At 45.1% G+C, this 26,605-nt stretch overlaps 1 protein-coding gene across 1 annotated transcript in view; it reads right to left on the bottom strand.

The window, feature by feature from the left end:
• The window catches only part of ABCB7 (ATP binding cassette subfamily B member 7), a 90,095-nt gene that overhangs the window by 40,311 nt on the left and 23,179 nt on the right, over window positions 1-26,605 (bottom strand). Inside the window, exons 4-5 of the mRNA XM_015406985.1 lie at window positions 26,298-26,384; window positions 20,740-20,859 (exon numbers count right to left, since the gene is read on the bottom strand). Of these exons, the coding sequence (XP_015262471.1) occupies window positions 20,740-20,859; window positions 26,298-26,384 (207 nt within the window). The remainder of the gene's footprint in view (window positions 1-20,739; window positions 20,860-26,297; window positions 26,385-26,605) is intronic.

Genomic DNA, 26,605 nt, shown 5'->3' with positions numbered 1-26,605 from the left:
TCCACCCTTGTGCCAAAGTAGCCCCATGGTATACCTTGGAGCTGCAGACGATGAAACGAGAGCTGAGACAGCTAGAGTGAGTGTGGTAGCATACTCATGACAGAGGAACAAGAACATTTTATAGAACGTTTATGAGGGTCTATGAGATGGCAGTGAAGGCCACTAAGAGACAATTCTATGCAGTCTCCACTGCATCTGCAAAGTCATGCCTGGCTCAATTGTTTAGAACTATTCAATCACTTACTTAATTGCCACAAGGTAAACAAAATGCTAGGGAATTGGATATTGGCTGTGAGGCATTTGCGACTTATTTTGCAGATAAAGTTTTATCACTCTGCCAGGACCTCCTGGCTACAGTTGATACTGTAAAGGAACTGGAAGCCCCTTGTTCGTCTTCAGGTCCAATGTTGGACCACTTCAACTGATTTTCTCAGGATGTCGATGGGGTCCTGGCAGCTGTGAAGCCGACCAAGTTAAAAGTGAAGAACTATGCTAGCGCTTTATTATTACGTTTTGTTTTTAATACTGTATTTATATTAAGTGTTGCTGTGTTTTTATATGTATTGTTGGAATTTTTACCCTGTTCTGTAAGCTGCCCTTGGCCAGTGTTAGGAGAGAACCCCGTTGGGAGACCAATCCGTTAGCCCAAATCCGTCTTATGTATGATGGGGGCTCGTGGGTTCTTTTGACCAGTGTATACAGAGAGCAGAACCAGAACTGAGACTCCTTTTCCCCCCAAGAAAGAGACAACACGACTGGATGTTTATAAAATAAGTTGTTCTCTTTACTGAATACTAGTTGAATTCACAGGCATACAAAAACAGATTCACACTCACACACTCACAAGTTCCTTTAGATACAATAGAAATAGAAAACAATCAGTGTAGAAAATAATAACCTTTAACTCATTGGTGAGGAACACAGAAAAGGGTAACGGTTATACTTATCTGATCCAGAAGAGAGTTTGACCTTCTCAATGAAGAATGCGGGAACAAAAGATCTAACTAGAGGGATTCTACTTCACACAGTTGGAACCAGCCAACACGTGTGGGCTTCTTGGCTGCAGTCCAAGATAGCACGTGAGAATTACCTGCAGAAGAACTTGAGTTGCCTAGGTGGGGTAAAGATGGCTAGCGTGGAACAAAGGTTGAACCTCGCCTTTTATAACCTAGTTTGGGGGTTGGCATCCGTGCCAACCTCATACCTGTAGTCTGTCCCATTCCCTATACCTATTGGTTACTGGGAGGTGACGTATCTACCTAGAGGGAGTGGGCAATATTCAAATCTTAACCTTTAACTCAATGGAAGCATCTGGTCAAGGTGTGAAACTCTTGGTACCCCGGAAACTTTTGATGTGTAGATGCTCTAGTTGGTTCCCAAGCAGTAAACAGGAAACAGTCACTTTCAGATGCAAACCAGATATCAGGGTTACGTGTTGACCAGAAATTCCTTGATGGTGGAGGACCTGTTGTTTGTGAGAGTCCTCTTGGCTGACCATAATGGAGATTGCCTTCTTCTTCCCAGGCTGGGCGGGTAGGGGTGTGTGTGTCTTCACTAGCATACCAGTGCAGGCAGCACATCAGCATAGCAGCTTCCAGATGCAAGCAGACCAAAGCACACAGTTTTCTCAAATCCATACACAAAGCAAATACATTCCATCAGCACAATACAAATAAAATACAATTTTAAGCACATCCCTTAACACCAGGAGGGCGGCATACAAATTAAATCAATCAATCAATCAACCAACCAACCACTTGGCTTCTTGACCTGTGCCCTTCCTGGCTGGTTAAAGCCCGTGGGGAGGGCATTGGATGGCATATTACTTGTGCCAGCCCTGAAGGTGAGGAGCCTGGGGGTGACCCTGGATGCCTGGCTTTCTACAGAGGCCCAAGTCACCACAGTTGCTAGGTCTGCCTTTTATCATCTCTGGCAGATCAGGCAGCTGGCCCCTTACCCCTCCCCCCGGGACTTGGCTACAGTGACCCATGCAATGGACACTTCCAGGCTTGATTACTGTAACTGGTGAGCTTGCCCTTGCGGTTGATCTGGAAACTCCAGCTGGTGCAAAATGCAGCGGTGCGCCTGCTGACTTGTGTTGCCTGTGCAGGCATACATTCAGCCGGCACTATGCCAATTACACTGTCTGCCAATTGGGTACCGGATCTGCTTCCTGGTACTGGTATTGACCTTCACAGCCTTGTGTGGCTTGGGACTGACATACCTAAGTGACCTCCTCTCCCCATATGTGCCCAAGAGAGACTTGTGCTCTGCCAGTCAAGATCTGCTGGCTGTCCCCAGCCGGAGGGATGTCTGTTGGGATGTCTGTTTAGCTTCAGCCAGGACCATGGCTTTCTTGTGCTCTGCCAGTCAAGATCTGCTGGCTGTCCCCAGCCGGAGGGATGTCTGTTTAGCTTCAGCCAGGACCATGGCTTTCTCTGCCCTGGCCCCAGCCTGGTGGAACAAGTTCCCACGGGAGATCAGGGCCCTGGGGGACCTTCTATTGTTCCACAGGTCTGTAAAATGGAGCTGTTCCACCAGGCCTTTGGTTGAGGTGGCGGGCATCCAGTAAAAAAGTTGGTCTCCCCTGCTGAAGACACTACTTCCATGCGGCCCCAGTATCAGAGACTGTGCAACAACTGGTGCAATCTGTTTTAAATTCTTTGTTTTAATGTTTTAATTAACCATTTACTATTGTGTTTTTTGTGATGCCAAATGGCCTAGTTATTTGCTGTGATCTGTCCTGAGCCCACTTGCGGGGAGGATGGAACATAAATTTGAATGAATAAATAAATCATCTTGTCTGGTTTGTGCTCCCATAAATTTCTGGCTGATGGTAAGCCATGCTTCTTGCAAAGACTCCAAGGCAACATAGCTGCAACTCTATCGTGATGTTCTTTATAGTCAGTTTGAGCAGTTATAGTGCAGGCGCTGACCATGTGGTCGGCTGTTTCATTTGCTGTCATCACTGGTCTTCTGAATCTTGGCTTTGATACTATTAGTTTTGACTGCCAGCTCCTGTGCAGCTTAGAATGAGTTCTTCTGTTCTTCAAGTGCCCATTTTGGAGCTACTTCCAGGTGTTTTTGTTATCAACTTTGTTCTCTATGTCTTTCAAATATTGCCCATGCAAGTGCTTTTGTTTCCAGTTGCCAAAGTGAGTTTTGATTGCAATCTTTTTGTGATCTTCTTTGGTTTCTGTAACTTTAAATATTCCTGCCTTGTATATTTCAACTAGAAGCCTCTCTTTGATTTTCCTGGTGTATTCATTCAGTGCTCATTGTTCTTCTTCAACCACTTGCTTAACTTTCAGGAGACCTCTTCCACCTAATTTTCTTGGTGAGTAAAGATGATCAACATCACTTCTAGGACGTAGTGCATGATGCATCGCCATTATCTTGCGAGTTTTGCAATCTAATGCTTCTAGTTCTGTTTGTTTCCAATCGATAATACCAGCTATGTAATTTAGAACTGGGACTGCTCACGTGTTACTTCCCTTTACCATGTTGCCTCCATTTAATTTTGTTTGCAATATCTTTTTAACTCATTGGTAGTACTCCTTGGTTGTATTTTTCTTAACAAGGGTATGTTTGAGGGCAGCTTTCAAAATTCCAAGATATTTGTAGTTTTCTTTAAAGCCCAGTGTTTTGATGATGTTGTTGTTGGGCATCTTGATTTCTTCTTGTTCAACCATCTTTCCTCTATTCAATACTAATGCTGCACATTTGTCATGGGCAAATACCATTGTTATATCTTTGCTGAATATTCAAACTGTATTTAGTAAAGGATCAATGCATTATTATTATGCTATTTGTAGTCTGCCTTTCTTGTGAGACTCAAGGTGGTTTACATTAGTATAATCAAGTACAATCAACAGAATGGGACATCCAATGAACAGTACAATAGGATTTGGACTACAGAAATTTGAAAACAAGCAGAAATTTCAAACAGCTGAAAACAAAGCTTTTAAAAGTGATGGGGTGGTGTAGTAGTTGGGAGCAAACTTAAAGTGATAAGGTAGTAATACAGTAATACAATCCCTATCTCTTTACCAATGCAACTTTCTGATCATTTAAAGGGGGATGGGGCTTTCAAAACATCCCTCTCCAGAAATTATACTGCTCACTGGAGCTGTCATTTGAATGGGTAAGTCAGTTACAGTTAAATTATGAATCAGGTCTAAATTAATGACTTATTTTGCTCAATTTAAAATTCAAGACAGCTGATTGTATTACTATTACAACTATCAAGGGATTCCTGGACTACAACCTATTCAGGAAGAACAAAAGGACAGCCATGCATAACTGAAATTAACCTCAACCTTAGGGAGCCAAATAGCTACACAAGACTCAGATTTCTCAAAAATTCTCAAAACCAAAAGCTAATAAAATGGCTTCCACTCTCCTAAGAAATGCCCTGCATTTGACTGTTAAGACATCACCTGCCTCATTCTGTTCCCAACACGAACAACTGCAAATGGCTGAAAGAAGGTGCGGTGGATAGGTATGTGTGGACAGGCATTTCACTCACTTTCTCCTTGCGAATCCCTTATTGCCCACATCCCATGCAGCAAACACGTGTGTGTTAAGAGCCGTCAATTTGGTTCCAATTTATGGTGATCCTATGGATTAATGTCCTCCAGAACATCCTATTATTAACAGCCTTGCTCAGGTCTTGCAAACGGAAGGCCATGGCTTCCTTTATTGCGTCAATCCATCTCATGTTGCGTCTTCCTCTTTTCCTGCTACCTTCAGCTTTCTCTAGCATTATTGTCTTTTCCAGTGACTTGTGTCTTCTTATAATGTGATCAAAGTACAATAGCCTCAGTTTAGACATTTTATCTTCTAGGGAGAGTTCAGGTTTGATTTGATCGAGAATGTGTCTTTTTGGCAGTCCACAGTATCCGTAAAACTGTCTTTCAACACCACATTTCAAATTAATTCTCTTCCTATCTGCTTTCTTCACTGCCCAACTTTCACACCCATACATAGTAATGGGGAAAAATTCCAAGATATTTGTAGTTTTCTTTAAAGCCCAGTGTTTTGATGATGTTGTTGTTGGGCATCTTGATTTCTTCTTGTTCAACCATCTTTCCTCTATTCAATACTAATGCTGCACATTTGTCATGGGCAAATACCATTGTTATATCTTTGCTGAATATTCAAACTGTATTTAGTAAAGGATCAATGCATTATTATTATGCTATTTGTAGTCTGCCTTTCTTGTGAGACTCAAGGTGGTTTACATTAGTATAATCAAGTACAATCAACAGAATGGGACATCCAATGAACAGTACAATAGGATTTGGACTACAGAAATTTGAAAACAAGCAGAAATTTCAAACAGCTGAAAACATGGTGTCATCTGCATATCTCAAATCGTTAATGTTCTTTCCACCAATTTTCACTCCACTTTCAACTAAATCTAATTCTGCTTTCCTTATGATATGTTCTGCATACAGATTAAAGAGATCGCGAGATAAAACACACCCTTGTCTGACACCTTTGCCAATTAGAAACCATTCTGTTTCTCCATATTCTGTCCTAACAGTAGCCTCTTGTCCTGGGTATCTGAAGAAGTGAGCAGTGACTCAGGAAAGCTCATCCCCTACCATGAATTTTGTTAATCTTTAAGGTGCTGCTGGATTTTTACACTTTTCTACTGCTACAGACAAACATGGTTACCCTCTCGATCTGTCCCAGGTACAGGTTGCAAACACATACTAAGGACAAAAAACAACTAGGTGGAGAAATGCTAGGCACTCCCATATAAGCCCACTACTTCTTCCCCTTTGTTCCCCTAACTCACTGTCTACTGTCGAATGTCTAGATCTACTGTTCAACACTAACATATCACAATCACACAAACATTCCTGCAGAATTCATCTGTTTAAGATTCCACAATCACAAACAGCTGACAGTAAAACAACAACAACAACAAATTATTGTAACTGGAGAAATGACTTCACAGACATAGTGCTCCTAGGAATTAAGGGCATGATTTAAAATATTAAAGGAACGATATTGCTCCAGAATCTTAATTTCCAAATATGCTTTTCAGATAGAGGGGGGAAAAAGTTGATCAACTCCCTTTGGTGGTACTTGCCTAGAAACACAATTTTCAGCCATGGTTCTGTTTTTAATAAGCCACAACACCCCACCATCTGCGTTACATTACAATGACCATCATTTAGAGCCTATGAAACAGGTTTTCCTAGGAGATCGTATTCAGTAGGAATGAAATTTATTGTAACGCAGATTACCCTGATTTGCTGCAGATTCCCTGAAGTCCCTTTGCAGCTATTTTACTTCTCAAAAGTGGCGACATGGTATGATTTAAGCTACATTTAGAATAGCTACAGCTCTACTTCTAAAGTTAAGAGGTTGAAGCACTTCAAGTCCTCTTCTCAACCTGCAATTAAATTAATTGGCACTACTCTACAGTTCTGCAGGAATATTTCCTTTCCTCCCAATACCATTTCAATGAAATTTAACACAGGCATCTCGGGTCACAGCCTCGTTCATGAATCAGAATGAGAAAGCATGGCATTAAATCTCATTAACAAGCAACCAGTTGGAGTGCCCACCATCTCCCCCTCCCCATTAAAAAGAAAATGCTGGTTCTAGCATATTTTGCCCCTAGTCACTAAGACAAGTCCTTTATATTTACTTTAATGATCTTGGCCAGGATCTTGAAAGCTACTCTAGACATGCCTAAAAGCCCTTGCATAGATCTTCTGTTCTTTTTTTCTCCATCACATCCATACCACAAATTGCTTTTGAAATACCTGCTGCCTTTCTAAAGCCCTTTGCTAGGCAACTTGGAAAGCTATTAAGAAATACAAACACAAAGCCTCTTTGGGAAAGCACAACTAGCACACCAGCCTCTGGACCCAGGACCATGTTTACATGGGAGGCAACAGACTATCTAGATGTCACAGGAGCTCGGTGATGACCCGTCACTGTCCTCATCACTCGAGCTCCCTTTGCCACCAAGCCCAGCCACGATGTCTCCCCACCTGGTTCGTCAGGAGTAATAGCGGCCTCAGACACCTGGACGGGGGAGGGCAGTTACGTCACCTTCCCTACCCACCCGTCCCTGCTGGAAGGGGTGTCCTTGTCGGTGTGTAAGCTTCAGCACAATGATCAGGAAGATCTACCTGACAGCTGACAGCTGCACTGAACCAGATTCAGCCGGTTTAGACTTGGCAGAGGCCAGCCAAGTCAAAATGTGTCAGCACTGATCTGATTGGCTGACCAATGTATATATGTGGGTATGTATCTCTGTATGTTCTCTCTTGATGGTGGATGGAGTCTGGCGGAGCAGTTTGTTGGAGAGCTGTAAATATTGTAAATAGATTCCTGTATATAGTAACCACTGGACTGTCTCAGTGTGGTTGACTATTGGAAAGCCTCTGGTGAGTGGAAAGACTGCTGGTGAATGCAAGTGTGACTGAGGTGCTGGTTCAACTTTCCAAACGCGCTGCGCGACAGTCCTCTCTCTGTTCTTCACCCGTTCACCCAGGAGTCATCCCTGGCCTTTCCTCCTTCCTCCCCCCTCCCAACGTTCCCGCTCCCCTTGGTGCCCTCCAACCTCCCTGGCCCCGCCCCCCTACAAAGCCGCAGACGCAGCTCCTGGGGCGGGGTCATGCCGGCTTCCGTCCCTCCTAGGCCGGGTCGATGTGCTCGGCCGTGTGGGCGGCTCTTGCGCCCGGCCTCGGAACACTAGATTATGTAAAAATCATCGGTGCGGGATTGTAAATAGTCAGGCCACCATCCTGTTCCAGATACGAGCCAAACAAATGCCCTTAAAAGTCTACAAGCATGGCAGACAGGCCAAAGCCTTCCGTTGTTGTCATCCCCAGTAATGGAATTCATATGGTGACTGAATATGAAGGCTCCATTTAGTGGCAGACTTATCTTTAACAAAGTTGTCCCTTTGACAATCAATTAAACTAGTGGCCATCATTACATCCTATGGTAGAGAAGTCCACAAGTTACTTACTCTTTGAATGAACAGCTACTTCCTTCAGTGTCTCCTGAATCTACTGACCAGTTTAATAGGATGCCTGCAAGTTGTAGTGCTTTGAGAAGCACAACTAGTTCTCTGTCCATTTTCTCCACACTACGCATAACTGTATAAACCTCTATCACTTCTTCCCTTAGTAATCTTTCTTTAAACTAAAAAGCCCCAAATTCATCAGGAAATGCACACAGGAAATGCACCCCAAAGCCTGGTTTGTTTTTGGTTGCCCTTTCATGAACCTTTTTCAACCCTACAATAGCGATTTACAAATTCAGAGACCACAACTGTACATTATACTTCAAATAAGAACACATCATAGCTTAATAGGACACTGTGATACTGGCTGTTTTGTTTTCAATCCATACAACGAATTTGCCTTTTTCACTGATGCTGCAGAGTGAATCGACATTTAAGAACATAAGAGACGCCAATGTTGGATCAGACCAAAGGCCCATCCAGTCCAACACTCTGTGTCACACAGTGGCCAGAAATACCAGGTGCCATCAGGAGGTCCACCAGTGGGGACAGGACATTAGCCCTCCCACTGTTGACCCCCCCAAGCACTTTTAAGAACATAAGAACATAAGAGACGCCAATGTTGGATCAGGCCAAAGGCCCATCCAGTCCAACACTCTGTGTCACACAGTGGCCAGAAATACCAGTGCCATCAGGAGGTCCAGCAGTGGGGCCAGGACATTCGAAGCCCTCCCACTTTTGACCCCGCCCAAGCACCAAGAAGACAGAGCATCACTTGCCCCAGAGCCCCTATCTATACCTTGTGGCTAATAGCCACTGATGGACCTCTGCTCCATATGCTTATCTAATTCCCTTTTGAAGCCGTCCATGCTTGTAGCCGTCACCACCTCCTGTGGCAGTGAATTCCATGTGTTAATCACTCTTTGGCTGGAGAAGAACTTCCTTTTATCCGTTCTAACCTGACCGCTCAGCAATTTCATTGAGTGCCCACGAGTTCTTGTATTGTGAGAAAGGGAGAAAAGTACCTCTTTCTCTACCTGCTTTTTCATCACACTCTGTATCATCACTCCCAAGAATCTTTTTCTGCTCAGTCTCTGCATGTGCAGACCTCACAAGCATACATTAAAAGTTAATACTTTTCACCTCAGTGGATCATTTTACATGTACTCAGTGAACTTCATTTGCTACCCCACTCACCATGTTTGGAGAGATCTTTTTGGAGCTCTCCACAATCCACTTTGTTTCTCACCAGCCTGAATAATAGGGTGTTATCCACAAACCTGGCACCCTCACTGCTCACCCCCAATTCCACCTCTTTTCAAATTAATAGCACCACGGACCCCCACTGGTTAATTCCCTTCACTGCAAGAACTACCCATTTACTCCTACTTAGCTTCCTGCCATTTAAACAATTTCTAATCAACAAGAGAATCTGACTTATCCCATGACTGCTAAGTTTCTCAGTAGGCTTTAGTGAGGGGCTTTGTCAAAAGCCTTTTCGAAGTCCATAATGTCTATTGGATCTCAATGCCCACACATTTACTTAATCCTCCAAAAGAACTACAGAAAGTTTGAAACAGAATTTCCCTTCACTGAAACCGTCCTGATTCTTCCTTAGCATGGCTTGTTTCTGTATTGCTTTATAATTCTATTGTTAATAACAGTTTCCATCAATTTACCTGGAACAGAAGATAGGCCAAGAAGCCACTAATTTCTCTGATTTCTTCTGGATTCCTTTCTAAAAACTGGCATTACATTTGCTAACTTTCAATCTTCTGGAACGGAGGATTTTAATGAAACATTACATATGTTTTTTAGGAGACCATCAGTTTTGAATCTGAATTCCTTATGAATCCCCAGGTTTGTGCCATCCAGGCTTGGAGACATGTTTAAATTTATTCATCAGCCTTAGAATGTCATCCTTCACCAATTCTATTTCAATTCTTTCAATACCACAGTGTGAATAACTGCCTCATGATGCAAAAAAATAAAATAAAATCATTTACTGTACTTTCTCTACAACAGCCCCATCTTTTAGCAAATCTTTTCTGTCATCCAAGAACCCAGACTCCTCCCTGGCTGGTTTCCTGCTTCTGGTGTAATCTTATTCTAAGCCTTAATGTTTTTAGCCACATGCTCTTCATATTCTCTGTTCACCCATGTTAATATCACCTTATTCTGTACTCCACCTTATTTTGGCAAGACTTCCACTTTTTAAAGAAAGCCTACCTCCTTTTCATGGCTTCTTTTTGATAACCATGCTGGCATCCTCCTAATCTGATGGTCCCTTCCCTCTCCTGGGAAAGAGAGATTCTGCCTGAACTTCTGTTATGTGGATTTAAACCACTTCCAAGCATTCTGAAGAAATCTGATCCTCTTTAGCCTATGTTTCAGTTTTGTTTTGTCTAATCCCCTCGTTTTTAGGAGCTTTTAAATCAAATCATGTTAGAATTTTGGGGCAAAGTTCCATTCACAATAGCAAAAACTTAATACTGCTGCGATAACAGTTTCAAACCAAGACAACACTTCCATCTCACTGCAGGCCATTCCGGATCACTGAGGACCACGTCCAGCGTTATAGAATCATAGAATCACAAAGTTGGAAGAGGCCACAGAGGCAAATAGAAGGGGAAGTCGTGGAAGTAGTGACAGACTTCACATTCCTGGGATCCCAGATCACCACAGACTGTGACAGCAGCCATGAAATTAAAAGACGCCTGCTCCTTGGGAGGAAAGCGATGGCGAACCTAAACAGCATGATAAAAAGTAGAGACATCACCCTGCCAACAAAAGTCCGCATGGTCAAAGCAATGGTATTCCCAGTAGTCATGTATGGCTGCGAGAGTTGGACTATAAGGAAGGCCGAGCGCCGAAGAATGGATTCTTTTGAACTATGGTGCTGGAGAAGACTCTTGAGAGTCCCTTGGACTGCAAGAAGATCAAATCAGTCAATCCTAAAAGAAATCAACCCTGACTGTTCCCTGGAAGGCCAGATAATGAAACTGAAGCTCAAATACTTTGGCCACCCAATGAGAAGGGAGCACTCACTGGAGAAGAAGACCCTGATGCCGGGAAAGACTGAAGGTCAAAGAAGACGGGGACGGCAAAGGATGAGATGGTGAGACAGTGTCATAGATGCAACGAACATGAAATTGAGCCAACTTCAGAGGACGGCGGAAGACAGGAGGGCCTGGCGGGATCTGGTCCATGGGGTCGCAAAGAGTCGGACTCGACTGTGCGACTGAACAACAACAACAACAGAGGCCATCCAGTCCCACCCCCTGCTCAATGGAGGATCAGCCTAAGCATCCCTGACAAGGATTTGTCCAGCCACTGCTTAAAGACTGCCAGTTGAGGGGGAGCTCACCACCTCCCTAGGCAGCTGATTCCACTGTTGCACAACTCTTATGTTGTCTTTGGTGTATCTCTCCATGCTTAAGGATCAAATATCTCACTACCAAGAGCCTCCCAATGTCTCATCTCATCCCCAGAGAGTGTACCCTCAGCACGAGAGGGCATTATGGAAATATTTCTCCAGTCCTCAGCCAGATGCCCCCCACCAATCTGGAGACTCTCTACACCTGTCATCTTGCTACCACATTTACACTACTGGAAGTTTCCAAGCTGTCTTCAAAGAATAGCCATCAGTCTACCCTGATGTGAGACCAGAAGAAGCCTTATACAGAATACAACCGTTTCAATAGTATTCTGCACACAGTTCTTCAGTTTTAGCGGTTTATCCCTTCCTGATCATTCCCACACATACATACTTCATCTCTCCCACTGCTAACAAACTTTTCACTTCATGTCTTCTCTCCCCTGGTGAAGTCTTAGTTACAATCCAGCAAATCCCTAATGAGCACGACTGTGGGGACTTGAGATTTTTAAACCATTTTTTTTCTTTTTTTTGCAGCACAGCTGTTAAGCTTCAATGGAATTTAACAGATGGTTTGTCAAACCTGCTGGGGAGGAAGAGAGAGAGAAGAGAAAAGCAGGAACCAGAATGAGAACGTAAAACAAAAATAAATGAGGCACATGCAACCTCAGGTGCGCAGATGGGCTTGCCAGAGCACAGTCACTCTGTGTGGGGATTCTCAGTACCTAGTGTAGCAAGCAAGCAACCGGAACAGCTAAAGGCTGAACATGTGCAGCTGTCTTAGACCCAGTCATGTCAACAGTCCACCCTCTGACTGCCAGTGGCTCATACGACTCAGGGAAAGGTCTTACCAGGACCTGCTGCCTGAGATACTTCAACTGGACATACCAATTGGGGACCTTTGGAATTGAAAGAATGTGCTCCACCACTAAGTCGCAGCCCAAGGTGAAAGTCTGCTCTAAAGTGCAATAAATAAATAAATAAATAAAGTAGGGTTTGAGATTCACTATATGTTTGCTACACATTTACACATGCTTTGAATTCCTGTCACTGCCTTCTTGCAATTATAAATAGCCCATCCCTTTAGTCACTGAGGATGCGCCTGGCGGATACAGTCGCAGGAGACCACAATGTACACTGGAGACATCGCTCTAGTGTCAGCTAGTGCTGCCATGTAATGGAATCTGGAGGGGGAGCTTGGCCTCCTCCTCTTCTCACTCTCTCAGCTCAACCCCTGCGTCTCTGCTGTCCAAGTTATCTGCCTAGTGGCCTTGAAGGGCTGCCTCTGCCTAGTATGCTTTTCCCGCTGGGAACATAACTGCTGCTTTTAGCCCCTGCTCACAGGTGCTTGCTTATTGGGCTTAATGCATCAGGGGGTCTGGTATGAAGGGGGTATAACTGTAACCACCATTTTGGTACCCATCATTCCTGACACGAGAGTTCATGGTATCTCCAGTACTAACCTGAATAAACAGAAACCCACAAAGGAACGTCGTTGAGCGTTTGATTGGGTAGCCTGACATCTGGACCAGTGCAGAAGTTGCAAGGCTAAAGGGATGGGGCCACAGAACTCCCCCTGTGCTCCCCCTGCACAGCCCCATCTCTCCCCAGTATAACTTGGTCTGGCTGGTGTAAGGCTAACAGGAGGTTTGCTACTAATCAGGATTTGAAGCTGATGCTAACCGTAGAGTGTGTTTAAGGCCAGCAGGGAAGCAGAGGTATGCAATTCCAAAGTCTGGTCCCCTAAACCAGGGGAGTCAAACATGCAGCCCGGGGGCTGGATGTGGCCCCCGGAGGGCTTCTATCAGGCCCGCAGTGGAACTGGCTGTCTTCTGCTTCTTCTTCCAGTTCTGCTGCTGCTGCGTCATCGTAGGTTTGCAGCTTACAGATACACACCTAAACAGCATACTCAAGATTGCAACAGCACAGACATTTTGATGCAATAATTCAGAGCAAAAGGTGTCAGTTATCAGACACTGTTAAATAAACAAAATATTGCAAGAGTGCTCATGTTTTAAGCATGATTTTAAGTTAAAAAAAATCTTTGTGTTTGTGTCCTTTATAACGTTTATATCTCCGCTACCTGCCATTACATTTTATGATGCACGTGGCCCGGCCCAACAAGGTCTCATTTATGTCAGATCCAGCCCTCACAACAAATGAGTTCGACACCCCTGCCCTAAACTGTGGTTTAAGAGAGCGGAAGCATCACCGCTGCACACATACCAACCCACCCTCCCACAGCTTAATCTAGAAGATTGCTCTGAGCTAGGGAAAAAAGGGCCGGATGCAAATGTAGCACATGCACGAGTAACGGAGCCAGGAGCAGGGGCTCCAGCAGCTGCAGCCAGCCTGTGCTACTGCAGGGGACCGAGAATGGCGGATGGCTGAAGAGACGGGAAGTTTTCTGCCTTCTTGGGATTTGTAAATCAGTCGGCAGATTTTTCATTAAAAGACCCTCCGCCTAAGGGTTCATGAGGCTGACTCGAGCTAAATGAGTTCAGATATTGCACTGACATATCCCTTGTTGATTAGGTAGATAAGAAGTACTCAGGAGGCAGATGTATCACCCGTTTTAAGTTCCCCTGGCATGCAACACACACACTTTGTGCTTTCCACCAGCACACCGCCCCACTCCAGCACAGAAAATTAACAGTCAGTTGCAACACAGATACTGTGAAAGATGTGTCTGACTCATAAATAATGGATGCTCAGCCCATGAGCATAAGGCCAAAAAAAAAGTCTGCAGACGTGACAGGAGGTGACAGCAGCTCTTATCAAAGCCACGGATGTAATCCAGCTACTACAGATACATGCAGCCTGATCCCCAACCCAACGAAGATGAAGGGCTTAAGCCAATTTAGACAACCAGCGCCGTATCTGTTTAATTCCAAGGGCTTCGGGCTTAACGACACTGTGGATTGGGCTGTCAAGTATGTCAAGAATAAGGGAAGGGCTTCAGGGACACGGCAGTCTATAAACAATGCTTAGAGATACCCATAGTTAAAAAAGAAAAGGCGCTTCTTGGTACTTTGGCTGTTTCCAAATCAGAGGGGGGGAAATGACTATTTTGGCAAGTCTCTTTTAGCACTATCCCCGTTCTATGGCAGCTGCACATTATCTGGTCTCTGCACCAAGCACATAGTAGCTCAAATAATTTGTCTTTTCCTGGCCCTTTCCCCCACTACTACTTCCACTTCTTCTTCTTTCCTTCCTTCCGCCAAGGGCACGTGTTCACTACAGACAGAGCAGAAATACTGTAATTTTAAAAGTTTTTATAAATAGCCCCAAGCCCCTCAACTCCTGCCAAAATAACTCTCCTCATTGCCTACCCTGCCAGCCCTAAGGCAAGGCATCTGACCCAGACGCTGCTCCAGGGAGGGAATTTTCCCCTTCATGAAGGTGCACACTGGAGTATTTTTACAGAGACAGAGACAGAGAGACAGAGAGACAGAGACAGAGAGACAGAGAGACAGAGAGAGAGAGAGAGAGACAGAGAGAGACAGAGAGAGACAGAGAGAGAGAGAGAGAGAGAGAGAGAGAGAGAGAGAGAGCGCAACACAGAAATGGACAGGCTTTCTCTCCCAACTATCTGCAGCAAGTCTATAGATGTATCTTCACTGTAGAGGTAAAACTGAAAAGGAGATTCTTTCGGATAGGCACCCTCACCCTTTTCTTGTCCCGACGGGCACCTTGAGAATTCTGCCACCACAGAACAAGATGGAGCCAGCCACACACACAGAAGAAGCAAGAATGCAGGGAAAAGAGCAGTAATTTTATTTACTTATTTCAAAAAATAGAAAAAAGAGCAAAAGAAAAATTCAAACTCCAGCAACTAAATAGAATAAAACCAGACTGTAGAAATCTTTCACCTTTTATTAATGAAAAGAGCAGTAATTCTAAAAATACACCAAGAAAGAGGAGAGAGACTAAAACCAATACCGCAGTGGCAGTCGCCAAAGAAACGCTGTATTTTAATCTGCACAGCCAATCAACTCTCCAGTGGCCAATTAAAAGACCTGCCAGGCAAGAGCCCCACATGTCCTCACCCACTTTCTGAAAACGCTTGGCAAGGGCCAGGAAAGATATCGATGGGCACCACGTTGGGGACCCTGCTTGAAGAACTCCACGGAAGACCAAGGGAAGGTGGGCAGTGATGCCGGTGCAGAAAGGCAGCTCACAAAGAAGCAGGGTTATGTACCTACCTCACAGGGTGTCTGTTCCAGGGAGGGCAAGGGAAGGTGATTGTAAGCCGCTCCCAGATTCCTTTGGGTAGTGAAGGGTGGGGTATCTCCCTTATAAATAAAAGCCGAATGGTGGTGGCACTTCTCTAGAACATTCCACACACTCCAAAATCAGTTCGCTCTCTGATCTGTCATTCAGAGGGTCTCCCTATCCACTGGCTGCTTTGCCTGAGTCCTGCCGCCAACATTCTAAACATTTTGCTGTTCCTCTCCCCCCCATAGCCAGTCAGAACACAGAGGTTATTTGCATATGCAGCCTCATTGGCCTTTGCCTCGGAACACAGAGGTCGTTTGCATATGCGACTTGATTGGCTTTTGCCTCTAACATTCTAAACAGTTTGCTGTTCTGAGGTAAAATGTGTCCAATCTCCAGATGAGGGCTGGAGATCACTCAGAATTACAACTGCTTTCCAGATGACAGAGATTCGTTCCCCTGGAGAAAATGGTGTGCTCTGTATCCTTGTGTATGCTGCTGAGGTGGCCCCCGTATGACAGCCAATGTGACGTAGCAGTCAGGGCTTCAGAGCACGGGACAGGCTGCAGGTGTGTGTGGGGTGGAAAGCTGAAGAGTGAGGGGGAAATAAAGGTAGGTTGATGATTCCCTTTGGGGAACCATCGTTGCCAATCTCCAGGTGAGGGCTGAAGATCACTCAAAATTACAACTGTTCTTTAGGTAGCAGAGATCAGTTCCTCTGGAGAAAATGATGGACTCAGTGTCATTATACCCTGCTGAGGTCACCATGGCAAATTGACACTGAGTGTCCAAGGCCGGGGCACCCGCCCAGAGCCTCTCTCTAGAGGTCGTTGTACTTATTTCCACAACGGGCCTTTTTCCTAGTAAAACCAATAAAACCAAACTGTCACCAATTGCAGTTCCAGCCAGGTGAAGTGGTAGAATTATGTCAGTTCACACCCCAGAGCTTTATGCTGCCATTGAGATACGATACAATACAAGCTCTAAAAAAAGATCACTATAAGCCACCTTCTTAAAAAGGCAAGATGATTGAGGAAACATGGGGCTACCGTTCTTTGGATTCTCCAGAGTTGCTATTTAACACCTAACCAACCATACATAAACCAGCAAGAAACTGCATGATTTAATGCAAAACGAGTCCACTGACCTTGCCAAGATCTAGCTGGGTGAGGCGCTGAGCTTATACTATATCAGCAAGGTGCTTGCTACTATTACTACAACTAAACATTGACTGAATGCCAACCAGCATCATGCAGAAATAGCACACGGTGCTCCAAACCTACACTAGGCACAGCAAGGTAACCAGAAAGGGTTAGGAAATGAAGTGACAAATTAATAATGGTGCCAGAGCAGGGGAACTATAACAGCCTGGCTGACTTTCACACAAAGCAGATGGTTTTACTTGTCATTTTATTCTGTGAAGTGGCTTGGGGAAGGTGAGCCCCCTGCCTATCGCCATGGGCCCCCCCCCCCCCCCATTCTGCAGATGAATTTGGGATTGTGAGCCCATTGCTCTGGCCTCTTCCTTTCCCCACTTAGTTTGTATGTGAATTCGGAGTTTTTTCTTTTCTCTTGTTGACAGGTCCCAGGTATTTCAGGGAATGAGGGTGTAGAAGAGGTCGTCCTCCTGTGGTATGACGGGGTAGATTCCAAAATACTTTGTGGGGGCAATTTTCTGATCAAACCTTCCCTGTCCTGATTTCCTGTTGATACTTCCCTTGATTGTATAAATCTGTCTTTATTAATTTTACTGTTAAACTCCACACCGCAGAATATTTTTAAAAAATCTTTTTCTTTTTTTGGGGGAGTGATATATATGTACAATGTATTAAACAAACTTAATTTTTAAAAAACCAAAGCAGATTGGAGACATGGGCAGACAGAGGCTTGGAGGGCAATCTGCACAGAGCACGCAAGGAAGAATCCAGACACACACGCACACCCAAAGCCCGGGGGGTGCATCAATCTTCTGTTTCAAAAGTAGCTTGTGATGTGAAGGGTGAGGAAGGGAGAAAGGATCAACTCCTCAGGGAAGAGAACTGGGATCGTCACAGGTCTACTCCCTCTTCTTTGCACGAGCCAATCAATAAACCTTTAATGGCATATACAACATTAAAATCAGAGATTTGCACGAGCCTTACACAGCTCTTGAGAGTCAGGCCAGGCCATTCCAACAGAGGCTACAACAGATGCCAAGAACCGAAATGGTGGCTAGCCCCTTTCTGTTGTGCTGGGAGTGGTGGCAGACGTTTTATAGATAACTCTTTTCTTATCATCTCTATGCCTCTTTTATGGAGCCACCTCCCTTTTTTTGTAAAAAGGCAAACCTGCTGACGTAGATAAGAGAATGCTTGGTTCAGCCTGGTTTAGCAACAAAGCTTATTTCTCAACAAAATGTTCCTTCTTGGTGAGAAGTTTTGGCTAGCTAAGCTGCTGATTTACTTCTGTGCTGTTGTCTGTAATTGCCAAAAGGAATGGGTAACTAGACTCAGACACCGGAACCCGATTAAAATCTATCACTGATATTTACATTGGTATACCATAGGCAAATAACCAAAGGGGGGAAAGGAAGTCATTTTGTATATTCCTCTTGATTCTTGCTTCTTTCTTTCAGATCACAAACAAGCATTATACTCCACTAGCTGAAATGCCCGTGGCGAAGTGAATTCCACGAGCCCTAGCAAGACCCCGGGGCGAGGGCAGATGCCAGGAAGCCTGCAGAAGTCGGCATCAGTGTCCTTGGTGGCCGCCGTCTCCCAGCTGCTGTCGACGGGCTCCCAGTGGCTGGGCGTGAGGAGGCCCCAATCTGCGGAGTGCCCCCAGTGGCATTCGCCGGCACCTCCCTGGTTGCCTCCCCCCCCGGGGGAGATGTTGGCGCTGGTGAACCCGGGAGCAGAGCGAGCGCCAAGGCCAGGCGTGAGGAGGCCCCAAATGGTGGAACGCCCCCCGCGACGTCTGCCAGTGCCTCCCTGGGGAGGCGTTGATGCTGCCACCGGTGCAGCAGCAATACCAGCCGCAGCTCAGGGGCTCGAGGCAGACTGTGTAGCGGGGGCGGCAGACAGTATGCACGTCTTGCCAGCAGTAAAGAGGAGAGAGCAGCTGGGGGATGCAGCTCTGGCTCCTTGCCTCCCATCCCGCTCAGAGGCAAACCCAGGAGAGGAGCGGAGCGAGCGCCAAGCTCGGGTAGTGGAGGCCGGCAAGGAGCTCAGCCGCGCCGCAGCCCTGAGGCGAATGGGGTGGTGGGAGTTGCGGGGCTGCAAAGCCAAGGTTTGCGGGGCCAGCGGGAGGTGGCTAGCAGCTCGGGTGGCTGCCACATCGAAGGTCGCAGCCCTCCTCCCTCCACCACCCGTACCCTGGTGGCTCGACTGCGCAGGCCGTCGTGTTTCCCAGGTGGGACCTGTGCGGATGCAGGCCGGGTGGGGAGGTGGTGAGCCTGGGAGGTGTCCAGCCAGTGAAGTGTCCATCCCGGCCCGCGGCTTCTTGGCGAATGAGGGGCGGAGGTCTGTGGGCAGGAGGGAGGCGACGGAGGAAGGCAACGCAGCCAGGGAATTGGCCCCCCTCCGGATCGACAGATCAGGGGCCCAAAGCCTGGGGAGGCATGTGGAAGAGTTCACACCAAAACTCAAATATATATAAGGAGGGATTCCCCTCAAAAGTAGAACATGCATCTTGGTAGTTGTGGTATACCTTATTTACCTGAAAGGTAGTTTTTTGCCTCACAAAAAACAGGGGATCATCTTAAATTTACACACAAGTTATAATACAAAAAATTACACACGTTATAATTTTAAAAAATGCTGTGCAAAACCTTGGGAAGTATCTTCCTTTTGCACAAATACACTATTTCATTTCATTATGTTTCTCCATTGTTGAATCCCAAAAGTTTATTGTGGAGTCCAGAATTACACTGCTGAAAATCTCAATGTCTAAAACCTCTTGCAAACCCTAGACTGCTCCCCAGTTACTGAAATAAAAGAAAATGCGCAGGCTGATTCTAGAGAAAGACAATCTCACAAGTCTGAGGGAGTCTCTAGCATTCTCTCCCTATCCTCTGAAGGCTGCTACAAACAGCTGCTTCAAATTAGAATGCAGGGAGGGTGCCAACATGAAGCAAGCTGTTTATCTGAAATACTTATACCTCACCATATCTTTGCAAACTCAAGGTGACCAACAAGCCAACAAAAGCTGCAAGGACAAAATATCATGAGCATCCAGCAAGTTGCAGCCAATGCAAATGCAGCAGCTAAAAGCCAACAAACAGTTAAAAACAGAGCCTAAAAACAATTTAACCTGCACCAAAAGCCCTCTGGAATAGGACATTCTTACATGCCTTCCTGAACATGGCAAGTGAAGGCATCTGCTGCACCCGCTCCAATGGCCTGTTCCACTGGATGCCTGCAACCTAACGGTTGCTAAATGGACCATCGTAAGTAAGGGTACTACTAGGAGAAGGCTGTCTGACTAACGTAACTGGCACATAGTGGGAGACACGGTTCAGAGTGAAGCATCATGAAAAGAATGCCAATGAAAGCTCACCTAAATGGGTTTTCAGGGAAAAGAGGCTCCAGGAGAACACCTTGCCATTCAGCAGAAGACGACACCGCAGTTAAGTGACTGGACAAAGGATCACCTGCTCCCCCTCACCTCCAGCTTGAACGCCCACGTTCTCAGCCTTGACTGTGGCAGGCATTGTATCAAAACCAATATTAACCATGTTCAAGGCTTAGCCAGGTTCTTTCCCAAGGAGAGTTCTACTTAAACAGGGTTTGAACTAGCTTCTGCCTAACCCTACAATGAATTAGCACAGCTTCTGATGCCAGGCAGAGGCATGGGAGAAATGGAATTTGTTCTCCCTTAGAGAAATGATGTGGGGAGGGGGTGTTTGTGAAGGGAATGTGTGCCCCCGCAAGAATTACAGGAGCACGCAGCTCACAAATGGAAAGGTCAGGTTGGCTTTCAGTTCTAGGAATCATGGCACCACAAAAGGAAAGCTTTCTTTGCTAGAGACTAAGACATTTAATGGATTTTTGAAAGTAAAAAAAAAAACCCACCTCAGATATTTCAAGCTAGCCTCTCTATTTCTGAATTCCTGGCACTTACAGTAAAAGCTTTGACCCTTGTTGCAACTTGGTGAAAGAGCTCTTACCTTGGCTCCGGCTAAACACCCCAGTGATATGGCAACTCTGGCACGTAGGTCAGGCCTGTCTTTGGGCCACACGTAGGACAACATGGCTTTGAGGATCTTCTTCCCATCTACTTCTTTCAGCTGTTGGGAAGAAAAACACGCTCTTACTATGTGCGTTTCAAAGAAACAGCTCACCACTGACCGTCAAGCTTCGGTCCAGAGGCACAAGTTACACCTGGCAACCAGCAGTTTAAGAAAGCCCCTTCCTTCTTCAGAGCAACATTTGGTACAGACTGGAATGCTTTCAATGGGCAAAGGGAAACGGTATCCTTGAGAGCCAGAGAACTGTTCTCAGTTGTTTAATTGTGTGTAAAATGTCACTGCCTCATTTCAACAAAATGGCTCCAGTTGGGTAATCACGCACTGAGCGGCTGTTTAGGAGCCAAATGCATCACAGCGGCTTCTTTCATAAACAGAACGACCATCCTGTGTTATTGATTTCTTGTTCTAAAACTCAAACTAATCAAACACAGCTGCAAACGTTGTCATTTTTTGAGTCTTTGTATACATCCAGGCAAAGGGAAAAGGCAGTCCAGTATTGGCACACAAAACTAGGATCAACATTTAGCCTAATCTTCCAAACCAAATACTACGTATAATAAAACCATATCATTTCAATGAACTGGTGTGGTGTACAGATGAGAGTGTTGGTCACCACACCACTCAAATTCCAGTCCCCACTCAGCAATGCATTTGAGACAAATATAGAAATTTGGGTTTTAGTTATGGAATGCTTCCGGTGTGTTAAAATCAGAGTTAGAATAGGCTGTTATATATGGAATGGTGGTGGTGATATCACATTAGGCAAGTGGCAGCAAAGGGAATTTGGAAGCAAGAGAAAGGGGCAGAGATGTGCCTCTGTGGCCCAATCCTTATTCCTTAAGGAATATTACTGGCTAGCTAGCAGTGTCAGCACTTGCCTGAGGGATCCAACCAATGAGGTTTGTTCGTGACTTGATGAAGAAGTAATACTGCTCAAATTATGCTTAGCAGGGTAGCCGTGTTGGTTTGAAGCAGCAGAACAAACTTTGAGCCCAGTGGCACCTTTAAGACCAACAAAGTTTTATTCTAGGTATAAGCTTTTGTATGCATGCCATTAAATGTCAACAATGCCCTTCAGTTCTCTGCACAGGACAAACAGATCAAACCCCATGCCAAAGGATAAATGGACACAAATCTGACATCAAGAATCACAAGACTGAGAAATCCAGAGGAGAACACTTCAGCCTTTCAGGACATTCAATGGGTGACCTCAGAGTAGCTGTTTTATTGCAAAGAAACTTCAGGAACAGACTGGAAAGGGAAACTGCTGAGTTGCAAGTTATTACAACACTCAGAACAATGGAATCTCCAGGACCTAACAAGGATATTGGTTTCTCATCTCACTACATATGCTAACCTCATTCAGTCCTTACATCTGTATTCTCACCAATCCCCCAGAACAGCCATATCCTCTTTATTTTATTTCTTAATTGGAATAGTAGATTTGTAGACTGTAATATGATGCAATGTAATGAATAGTAGAATGTAATGTATTTTGGAATGTATATCTCTGATCTGGAGACAGGGGGATAACTCTACACAGCCAATTGCCCCACTTCAAAGAAGAAGATGCTGTAAAGTCACCTCCAATGCTTGAGAGGAGATGGATGGAGCGTAATGACAGGGTCTCAGTTAATTACTCTCAGTATTCCACAATTAAGGATACATCTGCCCATCCATCCCCAATTTTGACATATTTCTTTCTTTCACTATGTCCCCTCACCCAAATTAAACCCAAACAAATGGTAACCATTTAAACTAAGCTTATTATTCCTGTTTGGTCCTTGAATCTGTTAAATGTGTTCATTATGTTGTATGCTAATTTACTGCTCACCCGCTACCTATATATATGGACTGGTAACTTTCCATTTCATTGTTAACTGAAGAAGTGTGCATGCACACGAAAGCTTATACCTAGAATAAAACTTTGTTGGTCCTAAAGATGCCACTGGACTCAAACTTTGTTCTGCTGCTTCAGACCAACACGATTCCTCACCTAAATCTAGATTATCAGTGTAATTCTAGACTGACATGCATCAAAGAAACATCTGAACAGAGTCAGTGGCATATATTAATTTAGATAACAGATTTAACAATTGTTCTGCAGCTAGCACAGAGGAACCTGTAAAACATTTGCAGAAGCGCTACTAAGGGGGTTACCAAGTCTGTAGTTCACTACTTGTGAAGGGAGTAAACACAAGGCAGAAAACAGGAGAGCCCCACTTTTTAATTCAACACTTTTCAATGTGATTTATATCTTTTGAAATTTGTGGATATGATTTATATCTACAGGAATGCAAAAAAAGGCAAGGGAAGGGTAAGGATCATATGTGAAAACTGTTAGAGATAGTGTATATGATAATCACTTTTAGACATTTTGCATGAATGCATAAACATGAGTGGTGTAAGGGTAAGGATCATATGTGAAAACTGTTAATGTATATGATAATCACTTTCAGACATTTTGCATGAATGCATAAACGTGAGTGGTGGAGCTCACAGGCTTGAGAGGGAACTTGACAAGGATTCAACTCTGCTCTTCTCATAAATACTAAAGGAATGCCACTGAGGCACTATTCCTAATTTTTCTACCATTCCTCCCATGCATACTGCCTTAATGGCATTGCTTCAATTCGCTAAGGACTAGAGACTGTCTCTTCCCGACAAAAGACAACTACACAGTCCTGTGATGAATTGAAATGCAATTCAGAATTAAGTCCAATTCGTATCACTCATAGAAAGGATTTAAACAGATGTGCCCAGGTTTAAACTTGTCCCTGAGATCTGGAAATGCGATGATATAACTGAGGACATGAGTTGACCGAAGAAGAATTAAAGTTTACATGGAGAAGACAGACACATCAACTGTTTTGCAAGTCATGAAAACTGCCACCAAGTCTCAACATTTGTAAAGGCACCCCCATGACTACCTTTTACCTTGAATTGAACCCTCTTTGATGAGAAGACCACCAAGTGGTTTCAGCTAGATGCATCTTTCTAAGAGGTATTAAAACCATTCCACCCTGCCTCTCAGTCCCCATGGGGGACTGCAGAGAATTCCCAGGCATGCAGAAAAACAGTTCAACCTAACAGGGGTAGAAACAAGAGAGTGTCTGTGACGGCATGCTGCCAGGGCATCCTGAAGTCATCGTGTCTTGACTGACACATGAAGGCAGCCAAGGGCAGGGGCGAGGTGGACCTCCCTGGGCAAGGAATTCTACTGCTTAGGCACTACGGCTGGAAGTCCCGTGTGCCCATGCACCACTTCCACCAGGGGCGGGATGCAGAGCACAGCCTCCACCAATCACCTGTGCTTGCACAAGTTCAGGCAGAAGGAAGCCATCCTTAAGGCGTCCTGGTTGCAAATCTTTTAGCCTTCAAAGATCAAACTGATACTTTGAACCAAGGTCAGAAACAAGCCGGGAGCCAGTGAGATGATGCAATGTAGGCATCGTATGGTTAGAAGAACAGGCCCCAGATCACATTTGGCATGAGCTGTAGTTTTCCAAGGCCGCCTCACAAAGAGCATGTTACAGTAAAATCATCTGTATGCAACAGAGGAGTTTGTGACAGGGGTCAGATAACTCTCCAAGAAATGGCACAGTCAATGTACCTGCCTAAGCAAAGTGAAAGTGATCCAAGGTAATGCCACTGCTTGGAAGCAGCATCTGGCCCAGGAGCCGTCTCAAGCTGCAGATTTTAAGAAAGGGTGCAACCCCCTCCAAAATGGTGATACACATAAACCCTGGACTGGTGATTCTGTCAATCAGGGTGGGTGAGGCCTTTGGGGGGGGGGCAGAATGTCAAACTTGCTGTCTTGTTTGTCATGTAATTTGGGAAAACTGCAGAGGAGGGGGGTTATGAATGTCTGCGAGTGAGAATGGCTTTATTGTAAGGCAATGCATCTCATGTAACTTCTGAAGTTACATCCCTTTCCCAGGGATGTTGGCCAGATGGCCTGGGTCTGTCTCTGTTGCTACCTTAGCTGAGATAACAAATGGAAATTTATAGGTGTGTGTGTGTGGGGGGGGGGTTAGAGCCACACGGGTTAGGTGGGAATGAATGGTCAGTGTGACTGGAGGAAACTACGTTTGAACCAGGTATAATTTGGGGGTTTCGCACCAGAATCTCAGTTCTGACTCAACAACGTTCTTAGCTTGGATCATCTTTATTCTTCAATAAACAGATCACCTTCAGTGAGTGTTGTTGAGAGTAATTTTGTCCAAGAGTCTGACAGATTCCACTAGTTTGAACCCTCCACACAGACTAAGCCATTCTTTGCAGATCAATCAAAAAGAGCAAGAGTCCAGGAGCACCTTAAAGACTAACAAAATTTGTGGCAGGAGAGGAGCTTTTGTGAGTCACGGCTCTCACACAGTGACTCATGAAAGCTCCACTCCTGCCACAAATTCTGTTAGTCTTTAAGGAGCGCCTGGACTCTTGCTCTTTTCTACTGCTACAGACAGACTAACATAGCTTGATAAGGTTAAAGCGCTTGGGGCTCTTTAGCTTGGAGAAACGACGGCTGAGGGGTGACATGATCGAGGTTTATAAGATTATGCATGGGATAGAGCAGGTCGAGAAAGAAGTACTTTTCTCCCTTTCTCACAATACAAGAACTCGTGGGCACTCCATGAAATTGCTGAGCGGTCGGGTTAGAACAGATAAAAGGAAGTACTTCTTCACCCAAAGAGGGATTAACACATGGAATTCACTGCCACGGGAGCTGGTGGTGGCTACAAGCATGGACAGCTTCAAGAGGGAAATGGATAAGCCTATGGAGCAGAGGTCCATCAGTGGCTATTCAAGGTCAAGGTTCCCTTGCTCGAAAGCCAGTCGAATCCGACTCTAGGGTTGCGGCGCTCATCTCCGTTTCAAAGCCGAAGAGCCAGCGCTGTCCGAAGACATTTCCATGGTCATGTGGCCGGCATGACTAAACACCAAGGTGCACGGAACGCTGTTACCTTCCCACCACAGTGGTCCCTATTTATCTACTTGCAATTTCTTGCTTTCGAACTGCTAGGTTGGCAGGAGCTGGAACTAGAAATGGGAGCTCACTCCATCATGCGGCACCCGGGTCTTGAACTGCTGAACTACTGACCTTCCAAAGCCTGCAGTTCAGCGTCTTAACCACTTGAGCCGCCACAGCTATTAGCCACAAGGTATAGATAGGGACTCACAGGCTGGGGCAGGTGATGCTCTGTATTCTTGGTGCTGGAGGGGGGGGCAACAGTGGGAGGGCTTCTAGTGTCCTGGCCCCACTGCTGGATCTCCTGATGGCACCTGGTATTTTTGGCCACTGTGTGACAGAGTGTTGGACTAGATGAGCCATTGGGCCTGATCCAACATTGGCTTCTCTTATGTTCTTATGATATTTGCACATCCAGATCTACTTTTAACTGAGCTGGCTTTGTAGAGGAATCTGAATTTCAATGGTGCTGACTATAGGAATGCAAACCCATACCAAAGATATTTACCCCTTCCTTTGGATCCGAGTGGAGTCTTCCACCTGCTTGTCCATGCCAGCACGTCCTTTTATTTATCTGTGACCACCCCTGAAGATTCTGTGCAAAAAAGAAAACACTGACAATTACTTCACCTATTTCTATCATGAAATGGAACATTTGGAAATGGAAACCATAACATTTCACTCACTCTTCTTGCACAGTATTGTGAACACTGGCAAAGAGTAAGCTTCAAGACTGGCCTTGCAACAGATCTGCAGTTAGAATGACAGCCATGTCTTGAAAGGAAACACTTCCACAGCAGAAGCAGCAGGAAATAC

This window comes from Gekko japonicus, unplaced genomic scaffold, assembly GCF_001447785.1.
Source record: "Gekko japonicus isolate JY-2015 unplaced genomic scaffold, Gekko_japonicus_V1.1 scaffold1713, whole genome shotgun sequence".
NCBI classification, from domain to species: domain Eukaryota; kingdom Metazoa; phylum Chordata; class Lepidosauria; order Squamata; family Gekkonidae; genus Gekko; species Gekko japonicus.
The sequence above is the reverse complement of the archived record's forward strand: the minus strand, read 5'-3'. Positions and strand labels throughout refer to the sequence as shown.